The sequence below is a fragment of the Amblyomma maculatum genome, unplaced genomic scaffold, assembly GCF_055883805.1.
Source record: "Amblyomma maculatum isolate TAMU_Amacu unplaced genomic scaffold, ASM5588380v1 scaffold_13, whole genome shotgun sequence".
NCBI classification, from domain to species: Eukaryota; Metazoa; Arthropoda; class Arachnida; order Ixodida; family Ixodidae; genus Amblyomma; species Amblyomma maculatum.
Genome location: NW_028146738.1, coordinates 11,729,815 through 11,746,540, shown reverse-complemented (window position 1 = coordinate 11,746,540; position 16,726 = coordinate 11,729,815). Strand labels below are relative to the sequence as shown.

General features: G+C 45.2%; 1 protein-coding gene across 8 annotated transcripts in view; it reads right to left on the bottom strand.

Annotated features, from left to right (window-relative positions):
* The window catches only part of LOC146172201 (uncharacterized), a 60,904-nt gene that overhangs the window by 17,218 nt on the left and 26,960 nt on the right, over positions 1–16,726 (bottom strand). For all 8 annotated transcript variants that reach the window (XM_084586069.1, XM_084586065.1, XM_084586068.1 and 5 more), the window contains 2 exons: positions 14,516–14,570; positions 7,374–7,492 (listed from right to left, as the gene is read on the bottom strand). In XM_084586069.1, coding sequence (XP_084442195.1) covers positions 7,374–7,492; positions 14,516–14,570 — 174 coding nt within the window. The remainder of the gene's footprint in view (positions 1–7,373; positions 7,493–14,515; positions 14,571–16,726) is intronic.

The following is a 16,726-nucleotide window of genomic DNA, read 5'->3' as shown; positions in this document are numbered from 1 at the left end:
AATCTCACACTATAACACTTGGCAGCCGCGGCATCCTACAGGGGTCCGTGCTGTCTCCCTTTCTCTTTAACTTGTGACTCTTACCACTCCCAGACAAACTCAACCGTATACCAAATCTGTCCCATACGTTATACGCCGATGATATAACACTCTGGGTGTCATCCGGTAATGACGGAGAAATTGAAGAAACTTTACAACTAGCTGTGGACACTGTTACGGAATGCGTAGAGAGTGCGGGCCTCTCCTGCTCCCCCACAAAATCTGAAATTCTTCTCAAGCGTGGCAAACCAGGCGCTGGGGGTTATCCCCAAATCCGGGTGTACGCTAAGGGACAACCTATACCAGAGGTATCTTCTATATGGGTTCTTAGAATTAACATCCAGAACAACGGCCGAAACACAGAGTCCCTCAATCGCCTCAAGGACACTGTCTCAGACAGTGCGCCTTATACGCCGAATCGCCAACCGATACTCGGGCATGAAAGAAACAGATCTCCTCCGTCTGGTCCAGGCATTCGTCATTAGAAGAATTACTTACACACTACCCTACCTTAAACTTAGCGCAGCAGAAACACAACGTGTCGATTCCCTAATCAGACAAGCGTACAAGTCCGCACTCGGCCTCCCCATAAATACCCCAACGGAGCGCTTCAACGCACTGGGAGTACACAACACTCAGTGAGCTAGTAGAGGCCCACCTCACTTCTCAGTACGAACGGCTAACCCACACACCGTCAGGACGCTTTATTCTTAACACCCTCTCAATTGGTTACCCCGCAGCAAGGCAGGACAAAATATCCCTGCCCAAGAACCTGCGAGCTCAATTGAAGATTCCAACTCTCCCGAAGAATATGCACCCTGAATTTCATTCAGACAGGCGAGTACAGAGAGCCAGAAACCTACACAAGCAATACCACTCCAAACAAGACACTGTCTATGTCGATGCAGCCGAACATGCGGACCGCAGTGCCTTCACGATTGTGGCTGTAAATTTCCAAGGTCAACTGCTCACGGCCGGCTCGGTCGTTACAAATGACCCGGAGGAAGCGGAGGAAGCGGCAATCGCCCTTGCGGTAAGCTCGACCTCAGCCCTACATATTATTAGCGACTCGAAAACCGCAATAAGGAACTACAGCAAAGGCAGAATATCCCCTCTATCACTAAAATTGCTGCTTGCCTCTCAGACGACAAACCGTCCCATTCAGCTGATCTGGACACCAGCACATTCCTGCCTTCCGGGAAATGAGGCTGCCCACAATTTCGCCCGAGGACTCGTCAGCCGGGCAGTGGGACAACCCCTCATGAGGTCGGCGAGAGACTGTATGGCTTCATATCAAGAAATTACCCAATACTTTCGACAAACACGTAGCTTATACCCTCCGGGACACAAATCGCTCTCGAAGGCGCAGGAGGTCACCTGGCGAAAATTACACATTCCTTCCCAAATCCTATCACCAACGCCCATGCATATCCTGCATTATACACCCCATATTGTAAATTATGCCAACAGAGGGCCAACCTAGACCATATACTGTGGGCCTGTCCACGAGATAGCCCTCCGCGGGATCTGCAGCTCTCCACATGCGAGCAGTGGGAGGCCGCTATGCTCAGCTCTGACCCACAAATCCAACTCCGGGCCATCGAGCGTGCAACCCAGGTCGCCAGAGCCCAAGGAAGGGCTACCTAGAGCGGTAGCCCCTGCTGCCTGACTTCTTCCTCGTCAAATAAATGTTTATCCTCCTCCTGTAATAAATAAATAAAAAAAGACTTAAATGAGCATAGAGGATAGCGTGCACGGAATAGTTTGATACGACACTAAAGGCTGCTCTGAACGCCTTCCTCACCTCAGGGCTCTAGCACCGCTTCCCTGGAACCGTCGAACTCACTGAAGACGACTACGAGTATTTTGAAAATACGCTGTCTACCATTCCAATTCATGGAACCTGGCAATATTTATCTTTTTTATATAGCATGCGTACTGTTTAGTCAATAATGCTATACATATTACAATTTTTCCGTTTATTTCTCCTTGGGCTTTTGTGTAATACGAAATCCAAAGCAGGGAAATGCCACTCGCCCATCTGGTGAGAGTTGAGGCACTTCATATATGTAACCTGGGGCGTAATTACGCACAGACCAACATCACAAGGACTGGACACAGACCTATTGATCAGCTCTTGATCCTATCGTTCTCCATGCCCGATTACCACAATTGACCAATTGTAGGTGCGCTTCTCGATAGTTTTGCGACAGATGTGCGACAGTTAATTTTTATTTGAATGTCGCCTAACTCGGTCACAGGTGATGAGTAGTAAACGGGCCACTTTCTCGTCCTGCGCATCCGGTCATTTTGACAGCCTTCACGACATTGTAACAGAGGGCAGTTCATGTGCAGTTTCTGAAACACCTGATCCAAGAACCAGAGATAGGTTACATCGGTGAGCGTCAATTTTCTTCAGCACAGTGCGGAGTCGCTTGACCTCTTCCCAACAATATATACTCAAGCTATAGCCAAAACACGAGGGCGAAATCTACAGGTTAGCGTGTGTCTTTTCTACCTTTTCTACGTGCTTCTTTCCACTATGGCAAATACTATTTTGCCCTGTCGTGGCGGCGCAGTGGTTAAGATGCCCGACTACTTTGCCGGGGCACCTGGGTTTGAACTTGAACGCCGACGGCTGCGTTTCGTTGGCGACGGAACAGAGAGGCGTTCATGCGCTGTCCGATGTCAGTGCACGTTAAAGATCCTCAGGTGGTAAAAATAATTCCGTATCCCTTTTTTAAGGCTCCTCTTTCTCTCTTCCCCTTTTACTCTTACCTTCTCCATTTCCCTTATGACGTAGTCAAATGCCACAAGAACAAGTGTGATAAATACTGTGCCTTTTCTTTCCTGTCAACCAATTATTATTATCATTATCATCATCACAATTACGTTGTGGAACCGGAAAGCCGGAGCCGAAGCAAACACCCTGCTGCGGTGTTCATTTCCTCTATTCGAATACGGCAAATGTGGAGTTTAACAACTGCTTTGATAAAAGAGGTCCCAATCTGATATCTTGTGTTAGAAACTCTCCTGAACAAGTCGACGCCATCTTAAAACAAAAGGGAAACAGAAATCTGCTTGTCCCCTGTGCGTGGAAAATGATTGTTATGGAACTGTCTTTTACGTTTAGGGTATGCAGGTCATCGATCGTGTAGAAAAGCCGTTGGTGTACTAGTAGTTGGCCCCGCGTGTCGGAAATTACCGCGCGGGATAGTCCTAGTTGGTCGAAAGGGGTATAACGTCACAGCCACATGGCCTCGTGCGGGGATGTCGAAGACCTCGCATTCGAAATAAAGACGTATAACAAATTGAGGAAGTGTTGAGCTGAAGCAACAGAATATTTGCTAATTAGGGCATTTCAGAAATAACATATATTTCACGGAAATACATTTTTCGCCATTTGGGTTCGATAACAGGTCTTCAGCTATACCAGGCGGACAAGCAACGCGCAGGCCAGGAAAGGCTTTTTTTTTCAGCATGGTATTAATTACGCGCGTTTAAATTCAGGAAGAAGGTATATTATTATTTACAAAGTAATCAACCCGTAGCCGAAAATGTTCAACTGAAATATACATCACACAACTAAAACACGTCTTAACACAACTCCACTAAACGGTGGCAAGGAAAGACAACACATCAATAATAGGAACCAGTCTGGTTGATAGTCACTCTATTCGTAAGCGTCTATCAGCTGGTGCCCCATCTGGCCGAAATGAGTACTGGTGGAAACGAGAGGCTCACCAATCCTGTTCAACGTGCCCTTTTTCCACGGGCTGTGTAGTCGAAGGAGGTAAATCATGTCAAAGGGTTCATGGTGAGGTGGTGTGGCCATTAGTTAACACAGACTGTGAGATTTCGAGACAAAGGTTTACTTCAGTGTTCTTTGTAGAACGTCTCAAAATAATGTCGCGCGTTTGCAGACAATAAAGTAGCGTTCGATGGTTTCAGGTGTATCACATAGTCGACCATTACATAAGACAATTTATATATATTTTTGTGAACCCACGTTTGAAAACGTGGAAGTTCGGCATGAAGGTTAAAGGAAAACGTTGTAGTAAAAGGCGAGATCGGCATTTTACGTACTCTTCTCAACACATGATGTGCCATGAAATTAGAGTAGAGAGAACGATATAATGAAGGTTGGAACAGCATAGACATCAAATCTATGTATAAGTTTTACGAGAAGCGGCAAATATGTACTCATAAGAAAAGTGAACTGCCAAAAAAACGCACTGAATCGTAGACTTATTTCATAAAACCGACCAATAAGGGCCGATCCGAAAAATTAGAAGAGAACTCTAAGTTGGGAAGAAGGTTCACAAAGACAGTTTTCCGGGATGTTCTGGCAGATAGACGAGAGTTATTACGGAAAAAAACGAAACGAGCAGCCATCTGCTTCACATAGAGATGTGTCAAGCCTAGTCTAAGAGCCGAAACATGCCTGAAAAGGTTATCGCACCGCGTCCACTAAAAACTGGAGCACTATATGAACGTCGCAAACGTTAGTGAAAGCTTTGGATGTACTGCCTCGTGCAACGAAGTACCTGCAAAATACAACATATTTTTGTTGCCAGAAACACGTTGCACGTCTGCGCTCGACCAAAAATTGATAGGCGGTGTGGTCCCAGCATAGCTTCGAAGCGCGGGGACCCGCTCTCTGCAGTAGAGCCCAAGGTATTTAGATGCTCACGAGACCAGTCAATTCCAGAATAACGATTTAGCATTGATCCCTATGAACTCAGTCACAGACCTGAATCTTTACAGCTATTCATTTGAGTACCAGAGACAATATTTCGCAATAGTGGTTATTGGTTTGTTAATACTGTGTTTGTCAATGAATAAAAACACCAAATCAGCAGCGTACGCAAGCACTTTGACTTCTTTGCCAAAGACAGCAAGACCACGGATGTTGATGTTTCACGGTACTCTAGGTAGTGGGCAAAGGGTAAGGATAACATAGGACAGCCTTGCTTCACGAATGACCGAATTGATACAGGCTTTGAGCGGTCGCTGTTAACAATCAAGCGATTGGAACAGTTGTCATAACGAAGTTGCACCCCTTTAAGTACGGTTGATCCAACACTGGCACGCTCAAGAAAAGAAAATAGAAACGAATGCCGCGCCCGATCAAATACCTTTGCAAGATCAATCTGGAGCAGAGAAAGCTGCTCATATGAGCCGGAACAAGGTTAGAGAATTATATGCGCAATATATATATATATGTCGTTTTGTATGGAGCGGTCCCTCAAACCACATGTCTGATGAGGACTAATGAGAACCGACGTCGCTAATTGTAGACGATTTCATAGGACTTTCGCAAAAAATTATAATGCACATTTGCCAACGTGATCCCACTGAGCGCAATATTTCCTTATCTATGCTCTGGAATTAAGACGGTGCGATTTCGAGTAAATGACTGAGGAAGGACCTCTGCATCTAAACTTAAAAAGAAAATCTGAAGCCGGACAGGGCTCAGCAAACATTTAAACACTTTACAAAACTCGCATGATATGCCATCAGGATCAAGTATTTTGGAGAAAAGTAATTGGTCTATTGCTAGTTTTTATTCTTTCAATGTGATAGGGCGATTGACAACAGCACATTGATCATTAGATAAAGGTGTTATAAGAGCTGTGAAGTTAGCTAGTAGGTTCCAATTGGGAGTATCATTAGCGTAACTGAACAGGGCCCAGCAATAGCTCACAAAAACAGAAGTCACCCATTTTGGTTACAAGGGTGCCTTGGGCATCATTTCTGGTATAAGCTTGGAAGTAGGGGGACGATGTTCATCAAGTAGAACTTGTCTAGGATTTTCACAGTGCGGTGCAGAAATCGTACGAGATCGAACTCCGGCGCCCCTGTATTTTTCAGCGTCGCGTTTTTGTAGGTCACACTTTACGGTACCAATTTTGTTTAAATATAATCCAGGTGTCTCACAATCCGATTCAAAGAGCTTCTACAAATTCCTATGTAGTGCCTTCTGCTGAAACTATCTGTAAAAAGACCTCAAATACATAATTTAAATGGCTATAGCTCGCACCTTCTATTTAAGCACAGCGCCCAAGTTGCAAACAATGACATGGTACCTCACAAGGAAAATTGCAGTTGTGAGCGTATGCGAACGGCGAACTCCTGGTCGTTTACAAGTGAAGAATATGACTTCCAAAGCTCTCATTGCGTCCCAAGCATTGAGCAGTAATTTTCGCAAGCCGAGCAATCACCCCATACAATGATCTGAAAATAGAAACTGTCCCGTTTCACATAACAGACCGCGGGGAAATGAGCGCGGAAGAATCATAAATCCTGTCTAGGCACACGTGGAACCTCCTGTGGAATGCGTGAATATTGTAGTTGCATGACATGAGACAATCAGTATCATTCAATATCAATATAAATGAGTGCCGCGTCATCTGTAACATGCAACAACACTTCTGTCTCTGTGAACACTAGGTAGGGCTCGATCCTTCAAGTGACATACACATTTAAAGTCCGCCATCAAACCCAAGCAGGATAACCACCCCTTCAAACATATCGACACGCTCCCTTGCACAATTGGACGCACAAATATTGATCAGTTTCCGTGGCTTACTGTGGAGCAGAAAATCGCAACTTATGAGCCGCCCTTCAGCGTCGGTACAGTAAGGTAACGCCGAATAAGGAAGAGACTTTCATAAAAACAAGAAGCAACACGCCTACAAACAAACAACATGCGTGACGAGAACATTGTAATCAGACAAAGAGCCCTCTGTCTCCTGCTCAGTTTCAATCCTCGTTTCCTGGGCGGCTACAAAATCAAGCCGCCTGTTGCAGAAAAGTCGGCGAAGTTGTACCTGCTTCTGGTGAGACCTAAGGCTACGCACATTCCGCGTTGCAAGCACCAACTCTTCAGAGGTCGCCATGATAACGAGAAAAATATAAACTTGCTTGCATTTGTTTGTCCGGAGAAGGTGATATCGCCTCCTGACCTCCCTACGACTACGGGACCGCGAACTTTGGCCCTTCTCCTTGTCATTCAACGAGCGCCCACGGCGACGATGCTTCACGCTTACCGCATGATCATCGTCGCGATGCACCGGGCGCTTCTGAAGAGATTTTTTCAACAGGAGAGATGGCCTCGAAGGGCGTTGGTGCCAAGCGTGCTAGAGGATCCTCTATTCAACGTGTAGTGCGTATCACTTTCTAATGTGTGTTTTGAATGCACGCTGATGTTACACTTATAATAACTTAAAAATTGAACTGATTTAAACAAGAAAAATAAAAAGCTAGCAGCTCTTCCGTGGTGGCCTCCGGCAACCGGGTCGCCACCGCGACAGACTAGCGATATTACGTACAGGTTGGGGTCCGTGCAAAGGGCCCAGAATTGGTTACTTGCAGCCGATGAGCCCCTGGTAGTTGACGCCGGTCTCTTCTCGAACCGCTTCTTGTTGATCAATGTGTGACGCACGGAACTCTGCATCAGTGGAATCAGAAGTGGGCTCCGGTCGTGTACATGAAAGACACAGCCGCTTTCGCAGGTACAGATGGTCGCACATTTCTTCTCAGCACCTGATCAAGTGGCGTAATTTGTAGGTACTTCTCACTTCTGGCTCAGCACCACTGCATCTTTAGAAAAAAGGACAACTGTAAAGAGGACAATGGTAATGGGTCATGTGGTAATGTTCCAAGGCACATGGTCCTCACATCTAATAGCCGTAGGTGAACTCCCGAGCACGTTGTTCAAGCGTAGCGGAAAATTATAAGGATTTTGCCGCTTTGTTGTAATTTGAGACAACACGAAGGCTTATAATACAGGCACATTCTGATGGGTATGCGGCAAACAAGCTTGTAGACCATCACCGCTAAGTGACGTTAAATTATTGCAGCGGCACAGTTAACTATGCTTGGGCCCAGTGGGACTGTAAAGAAGATTACGGCGTATGAGAATGCACGTGACCAATTTTATAACAGCAGTGCGTTTATTGTTCATATTTGTGAACATTATTAAAAAAGACGTATATTTAAACACAGTTTCTAAGGAAACGTAGAACGTACAGTGAGAGTTATACGGTGGAAGCCGCGATAGTGGCACTTCCTTAAGCAACGTTCATTTGCAGCACGCTTTCACCCTCAAAGCAGACTTAAGGTACGCGCTGCATCGATTGCTTTCGATTAGCGGTATATGTACGTTCTCCAATTTTCACAACCTCTGAACTCAGTCAAAGGCACAGATGGGTGAGTGAAAGGCCCACTGTGCACGACAAGCCCTGCTATGGCAGCAGAACCGGCTGTGACAAGCGATGCAAACTAATATGCCATCGGAGGTATTCAACCACTCGGCGCCCTGCCTTCACACTTAGTAAAGATGCTGTCTAGTAAGCTGTAGGTCGATCTGATTGCAATTTGTAGCCCATATCGCTCGCTTTACCGCAAAGGATAATTTAGCACCAGAAACACACACCTCGCAATCGAGAACACAATTCGGAACCCTAGTTATGCGCTCTGAATATTACCGGCAAATAGCACTAATAAAATACCGCTCTTTAAATATCTGATTTCAAAACACAGCCCCAACAAAAGGCATGACGAATCAATGTGATGCCTACGTCGTTGTACTGCCCCAGTTACAGGTGGGTTAACGAAGTGGCTAGGGAGAAATGAGAAGAGTGCTTATAGCTGAGCCAAGATTTTAGCCTTGGCTAGTTTGTTCTGGGCAAAGTGGCGCAACGCCCGCCGGTGCTGGCGTGAGTTCCTTCGTCGTCGTTTCTCTTTCCCGCTGTACTGTCGTCACTTCGCCTAGCTTAGAGATTCGAACTCTCCTGATAGTTAGGTGGCATGAAGTTGAAACATTTGCGGTGTCAAGGTCAGCGCGGCCTGAACGGCCCCACTCAACCTTCGCTATACTGTGAGCCAAGCGAGGTGCGTCGGGAATTCAACTTACACGGTAACTAGACTCGTACTGAGGAAAGTTGAAGCGGAATATCACGAATGGCATAAATAGGCAGGTGCCAAAATATTTATTGCAATTACCCCTGAGGAATTCTGCATGTCGTTTGCTGCAATGTAGAAAACTTTTCAGAACAATTGAGAGACATATACTTATATGGTATTTCTCCTATTCGCGTAGCACCACGAACTGTTTACTGTTGGCACACTCTTAGCTTCCACACAGAACTATACGGAATTGAATTCGCTCTACATTAGTGGGTGGAATTAGACCATCTTATTTGTGATACCAAACGTACGGAAAAACATTAAAACGATTATGCGTTTGGCATCGAAAAACCGATTATTTCTGTCAAATCCATTCGGCGTTAAGCTGTTCTAGCTCACCCAGTGTATTTCTGTGTAAAGACTTCAAAAAGCAATCTAATTGGCGTAAGCAGAAATGAAACCAGTTAGTGGCACGCACGTTTAGATAAGGCCATTTTCAACACAACCAAACGTATGCCAGGCAGAATTGCCCTTTATGGAGAGGGTACAAAGAACATCAACATATTGCAAGCAAAACTAACAGAAATGTTTATTTTCAGAGAATATTTACAGAGTACCATGAAGGCAACTGCTCCACATTTGGCGAATATGTTCTCACCAGTCGACGAAAATACGCGACAATATTTAGGGCTAATGTTTCGATGTCGTGATAGATCTGTGATCTGAAGAGGGATATACTGCCAAAATGAAGTGTATCTTCGGCCATTGTGTCCAGTCATGGACGTGTTTTCTACGGTGCAAAGCTTGATCAGGGCACGGAAGCTAAATATGGGTAGCCTAGAGAACAGCTGCCCTTTAAATCCTGGAAAAATGAACGAAAGGGAACAGGGATCAATACACAATGCAGTGTATAGAAGCTACTTCGTCGATTCTGGCAACGGGGACCTGTAATGGGTGCAAGCGGTGGCGTGAGGCTATAATTCGGGTAGTGCGCGTTGAACTTCATATGCGTGCTTTCCTTGACTTTTTATTTGAGGATTAACATTACATTTACTAATTCTTTAACGTAACCTCGGTCTGTGCCTATTTAAGATTAATTTGCGGTATTAGGCCCACTCATTCGGCAAGAAGGCTTTTCACCGAGTCAGCGAGCTGTGAATGCGTAGCCTGGCGAGCTTTAACCACTGCGACGACAAAGCGCACTAGATGCTGAATTCTTGTTGCCGTTATAGGAAGAACCGAACTTGCCACAAAACCTGTCAGAAGTTATCTGTCACCGGTAATGAGATTTGCCTGCGATGGCAAAGGAGCTGTCGGGTGCGGAGCCCCTTCACGCATTGCCGGCGGAAGCGACGCCGTTCAGCTGCTGCCTTAATCTTTGTAAAGCAAGCAAATTGAACAGTAAGGACGAGGCGAAGAAATTTTTAATGCGTCTGCGCTGAGGCGGGTTCACGCACCCAATCCTTGCGCACCAACACCGATCATTCGCGCTCGGGTTAGAGCAGATGTTTTTTCCTCCCGCAGACCGCTTTTGTTGACCGTCATTTTAGCAGATCACTACTTGTTCTAATGTCGCTCATGCTTCTGTTCTGCCTCGGTAATTTAAAATTACTTTTTCATTACTGAAGAATTGATGAATACGACTCATAACTGATACCATGCGCGTGGTGGCATAACCTTCGAGGTTATTTGTAGGTAAATTTCGTTGAGAAACACAAATAGGGCCTTTTGAATTTTGGCCGCATCTTTCTCTGTCTGGAATCAGACTGCTATTTGAAAAATGTGGAGTGTTTTCCAATTTACTAGCAAGTAGAGTACATTGGGATAGGCGCAAGAACGTAGACATGCGCGCCGTTTCTTCAGCCGCTACTAATCGAGAAGCTGAAAGCTAACTTCGCGGAAGAAATCTTTCCAGCTGATGTATTTGCCATGCACATACCATTTTTCTCTCACTTTGCGCATTCGCAGCCTCATTAAATGCTATTCTGAGAGCTCAACTTTCGAGTCGAAATGAGAGCTTGTGCCGGGATCGATCGCGTATGTACGGAATTGAGGTACAGAGCAGTAACCGACAAAAGCAATGGCTTAAATTAACTGAGTGACTCCAGCAGCGACGCAAGATCATGAGCACTGCTGCTCCTCGCTAACAAGTGACTATGGAGAGAAAATATTGATATTTATCTTTTAAAACTCCCAAATTCCATCGAAGTTCCGCTGTAAGAGGAATCACGTGATTGCACTTGCTGCTCTAGGTCAAGTCTAGCGCAGTGCCCTAAAGTCGCACCCAATGTTCTCTGTTAAAACACCAGTATTTTGGCGGATATTATTGGTTCCCACTGCGGAGTGTCGCCCTCGACGAGAATTTGACCCCATTCGAAGTATGTAAGAAAAATGCCGGCTCCACTACGTTTTTCACCCTTGCAGCCAGCCCATTTGATGTGTGGAGTTTAAAAACAAAACAAAAACGAAAGCAAAAATGTCTGAGAGGTACACAAGATTATTCTGACGTTTTTATTATTGGAAGCGAGGGTATATCTGTTGAGTCACCTCTCGGAAACGCAAGCGTGACGACTTATTGGGATAACGGGTGTTTAACTGCTGTTGTGGGATGCTTTCCTAGGAAGATATTTTGCGCGTTAGCATTATGTTATTTATTTATTTATTTATTTATTTACTATACACCTTAGTCTGGCCCTGTGTAAGCATAGTTTCGAAGTTGGCGAGTTTTAACTACTACGACGACGCGCACCGGGTGCAACATTGCTGTTGCTGTTATGAAAACAAAACAGAAACTGAAAGTGCCACATAGCCAGTCAGTGGTAAGCGGCGACTGAATCCAGGTAATGAGATTCTTCTGCATCGCCTTCGCATAGCGCCAGTGGAAGCGGCCCCGTTCGCCTGCTCCTTTGAACGTAGTAGAGCAGACACGCGTGACAGTGGAGAGCTTTTGAAATAATTTAATACCATATGTGAATAAGTGAGTTCTACGCTGCGAATTACTGCGCACTGGCTACCATCACAGGTACTCTTTGATATTTGTTTTCCCCGCGCAAACCAGTATATTTTTGACACATACCTTAGCGCATCACAACAGGCGTATAATACTCTAGCACTCATTTATTTACGTATTCCGTGATTTGAAATTACTAAAATACTAGATAGGCTGCATGTAGCAGCTCAACATGCAGAGCGCTGTCCGTGGTGGCAGAATATCAGCTAGTTCACTGCTAAGCAACTTCCGTGTCAACAGCTTCATTCAGAAGAATTTGAGACCTGGATTTTGCTCGATCCTTCCTTGCTTTGGGAGGGTACTGCTTCATGAAGAAGGCAGCATCTTTTCCATCCTGGCAGCAATGTGTCTTCGTAAGCTTCACAAGTGGTAAGAGCAAATAAAACGCGCTCTCTATTCCTTCTGCCCCTCACCGAATTGTTTTGTGCCAACTCTATGGAGGACATCTTGGTCACTGAAATGTCTCCTGCACACATGAGAATGACCACACGCATCTTTTCCCATTCAAATATTGATTAAGGAAGATTGCGGGAGCTTATTTTTTGGGTTGCAACGGAAGCTTACTCCGAGTTCCGTCGCTTACGTTCGAGGTCAGAACAGTAAATGACCGTGGCAATAGCTCAAATGAACTTCGGCAACCTCGGCAACAATGCAAGATAAAATAGTGCAATGTTGTCACTCGTTATAAAGCAAAAATACAGAAATGAACGCGCAAATTAGCTTCGAAAATGCACATATTCAATCCACTGCTCCAGGAGCAGTAAGAGGAGCCACGTGGTCCCTATTGCTCCCCCAGGTCGACTCTAGCGCCGTGCACTCCAGTGGTGGCGCTCGCGCTCAGTACTCATCAGACATGAAAATCAGCCCCAGCCCCAGGTGCAAGGTGTCCGTGATTTTCCATATAGGCGGCTCCTGCGCCTCGTGCAGGAGGCGTCCTCACACACATATACCGAGGTTTTTTGAAAACGCGGCGGTTTTGAAATCATGTCTTGTGCTTCCACATTGTGTCCTAGGCTGCATTTCCTTATGCTTTGGGAAAGAACAGCATCACAGGCTGATTGACAACTAATAAACTGCTTTCAAAAGATCCACCACTTCTACTCCTGAGGCACCAACTTTACTCTGTAACGCCAGTATTCTCCAGACTATGTGAGAGAGCCTATTTGGTTTTCATGTAAAGTGAGCGCACGTGCTCCCATGTTGGGTCTAAATTCAACAGCAGTGAAGGCAACAGGAGTAATGCATTCGGCTCATTCATCATACACACGGAGATGCTGCTCGACTTTTCTCCGATCACCCATACGGAGGCGTTCATTATTCATTGCAAGTAATTAGTCCCTGACGACTGAGATCATCATGAGTAAACATGATGTCGTCGAAGCGTTTTATATCGTCATTTTTTACGAGCTTTATCAAGAAGTTCTGCTCGTGACTGAGATTGCGAGTTCGAATCTAGTGAAGGCAGGTAAATTGGACGAATATTGAGCTCAGAGTATCAAGGTGTGCCGTCCAAACTCCAATGGCTTCCCTCTGCCAGTATCCAATATTGCTATTCCTCTGTCCCGCATGCGCACTTACCCGCTCGCTGTTCACTGATCCCTTGATTTGTGCCTCTATTATCCGACGCATACCCATTGACATAGAGTCGCAACATACCCATTGTGATAAGGGCAATCCTGCATTGGCATTAAGTCCGCCTTAACCAAGTCTTATAAACGAGCCTGCGAGGACTGAGGCATTGCTTGTCCGACTCGGTATCTAAAGGTGCCGGAAGGTACGATCCCCAACTCACCCTCATACATCAAATGAGCTGCCTGTATTGGCAGCTCCTACCGTATTGGCCATATCATGTGGTCGTGTCACGTAGCGTAACCCACCGATCAGTCAGAACGCGGCCATGCCATCTGCCTGTCTGAGGCGTGCCAGTACCTTCTGCGCTCCTATTGTGGAGTATGCCGACGCCAGATTTTGTTCAATATGGTGACATCTTGCGTTGAAATTGTGTTGCAAGTGAATTTTTCAACAATGAATGGAGATGTCGCTGTGCAATGTAAATGTATGTGTAGCCACAAAGGAATCAGTAAATGGAATACTGACAACTGTCAAGGTGTACGTAGATGGTTTGCTCCACGTGTCCATTTGAGACTTTTTGAATCTGATTGCTGGTATACACCCAGGACCTTCAGTCACTGAGCGCCAAGGAGTGCCCTTTGCATAGATTGCGCATTTGCGCAAACCATGAATGAAACGTTTCACTTGCCCATCAAGAAGGCATTATTTTACGCGAGAAAATGAAACGCAACATTAATAACATCCGAGATATGTTTACGTTTCACAGGGGAACTTCATTTTATTTAAACAAAGTTTTGGCACAGAATTTGTGCATTTCATTATAACTCCAATCCTGCTTTTTTTTTTTTTTTTTTTTTTTTACTGGGGCAATCCTGATCTCTTATAGAGGGCGACAGCTGCGCCGATGCCCTTGGAACAAATAAAGCAAAAGCCGCAGTTACAATATAAATATCTTCGTATACGTATCAAAGTTTCACTCACTTTCCATGTCGTTATCGCTTTCTCAGTCATAAACCGGAAGTATGGGTAGCGATTCCTGCAACGAAGAAGAGACCGAAAAGGTGACAAATTATTATGTACACCCGGAAAGAATGGGAAACAACTTTAGTCTCTAAACACAAAACCACATATCGAGATATTCACTCTTCCGTGAAGTATCCAAGGGCTAAAGTGTAAAAAAAAGGGAGTGGCTTGCACTCAACAGCGTGTCCCATGGTGACGACTTGCAAACGAACGTGGCTGACAGCGGGCATGTTTTGCTGCTGCAAGAACAGACAGGCAGTTGCATATTTCTTTTATTCACTTTACCGAACCATAGGCTTCCGTTCTCAGCTCAGGAGCTCCTTACTGTTGTACCGTTACTATTTATACTACATGTTTTGCGACATTTCTCTTTGGATAAATGTTCATTATTGAGTAATAAGTGCACTTTCAGCCAGGGTGGGTTAACTGGAGAGATTGCGTAAAGTACTTTGCGTTCAACAGCCACCTCCGGCTGTGCAATTCCAGAGAGTCAGATTGCGTTCGATATGTTCTTTTTATTCTCATCTATTGCACCTCGGTTCTTCGCGAGGTGCCCGGCGATTTGGCGGGCCATGTGTAATTGACAGGACGACAAAGAACGGTGCAAACGGAGCAAGAGAGGAAACTTAACATTATAGACAGTACGAACAAACAGTACAAAAACATATTTTCAAAACGAGGGGCGAGAAAACAGTAGCTCATATCAGCTTCAGCTCGAAGAACTGGCGCGCTAAACGCATGATCCCAAAGCGCACTTTTTACTTCTCCGGAGCCGTACCCGGCTTGCTTTCTTTGCCGAAACCTAAGCTAACCTTTATCGTGGCGCAAGGCGCTCTCAAATATCCGTGCCCGAAACTTCTAAAACAGAGTGGAGATCGGTGAGAGCTCGAACACCGTCGCGAGCGCGAACCTCTGTTCCTTTCTCGCCCAGGCCTGCTAGAGTTCCCTCGAATTTTCTCGAGCGTACGGTGAGCCCACGCGTCGTTTTTCAAGGACATGATAAGAAATGAGTATCAGGGTCGTGCGCAGATGCGCTTATGGGGTGGCCACTTGTGTCTTCTCGATTTTTTTATCTGCGCTGCTTCCGTCGAGATGGGTGTCGAATAAGTTGTGAAACGACCACCATTACCTTTCATCGAGTGTTAGACACGAACGAAAACCGCTGCCATTAGGAGGCCCTTTGAGCCGTCTTTATAAAAAAGCGACCAGGTGCATAGTTTGCTTCTTCTGTCGCGTAGCGGAGCTATTAGGAGTTACCTAAGTATGGTAGCTGCTTGAAAGGTGCCGACAACACTTCTCCTTTTATGTTAGGTAAAGTTATAGCCTAAAGTGAGACGCAAAGGTATCGCGATACGATCCAGGAGCAAAACATGCAGGTTGATAAATATTGGAGGGAAGCACACGGTCCCTCAGTCAGAATCCTCAGCATTTCAGCTTCAAGATACAAAATAGGCACACTGAACGAATGCTTTTCTTACTTCTTCATGAACTGTGTTGCCCTACTAACAATTACTCAACCTTTAGGTTAAAAAGCATCATGCGAAAGTTGGCCAAGAATGTAGGCTCGATCGCATTCGTCGGGATGCACCTAAGACACATGCAACTATTGTTCCCCGTCCTGGTATGTCTATGGGAACAAGGCTAGCCAAGGACATAGGCATTCGCGCATGGAAACCTGCTTGAAGTTGCATTTGATGCTGATTATATTTATAGCGTGTTAATGGAGATACATCTCATGCATTCAGGTTAGTCAAATCAAGTGTATAAGTGCTCAGAAATAACACACTGTCCCCATGTTGCCACATTAGGCTAAATTATGTGTGGTTGGTGTGCTTACTGCGTAATGAATATTGAGATTAATCAATAAGATAATAATAGACGGGACCCTTATAGCGATAATAAGGGATAAAAATCCCCCGAAGCCACTTGCACCTTGTTAAGAAGAGATGCGTTGATGTGATACTTGCTTTCCATTTTTTTTTGTAGCGACAACTGAAGCTCCATGAAAACAATACATTATATAGAAAGCGTGACCAAAAGATCAAGAAACAGATAATACCCGAACGCACTTGTCACTACATAAAATAGAGGCAAGCAACTTCATTGTAATGTAAGGATATAGTAGATGGATTACTGGCGAACAACTTAGTTTTTTTTTTTTGTGCTTCA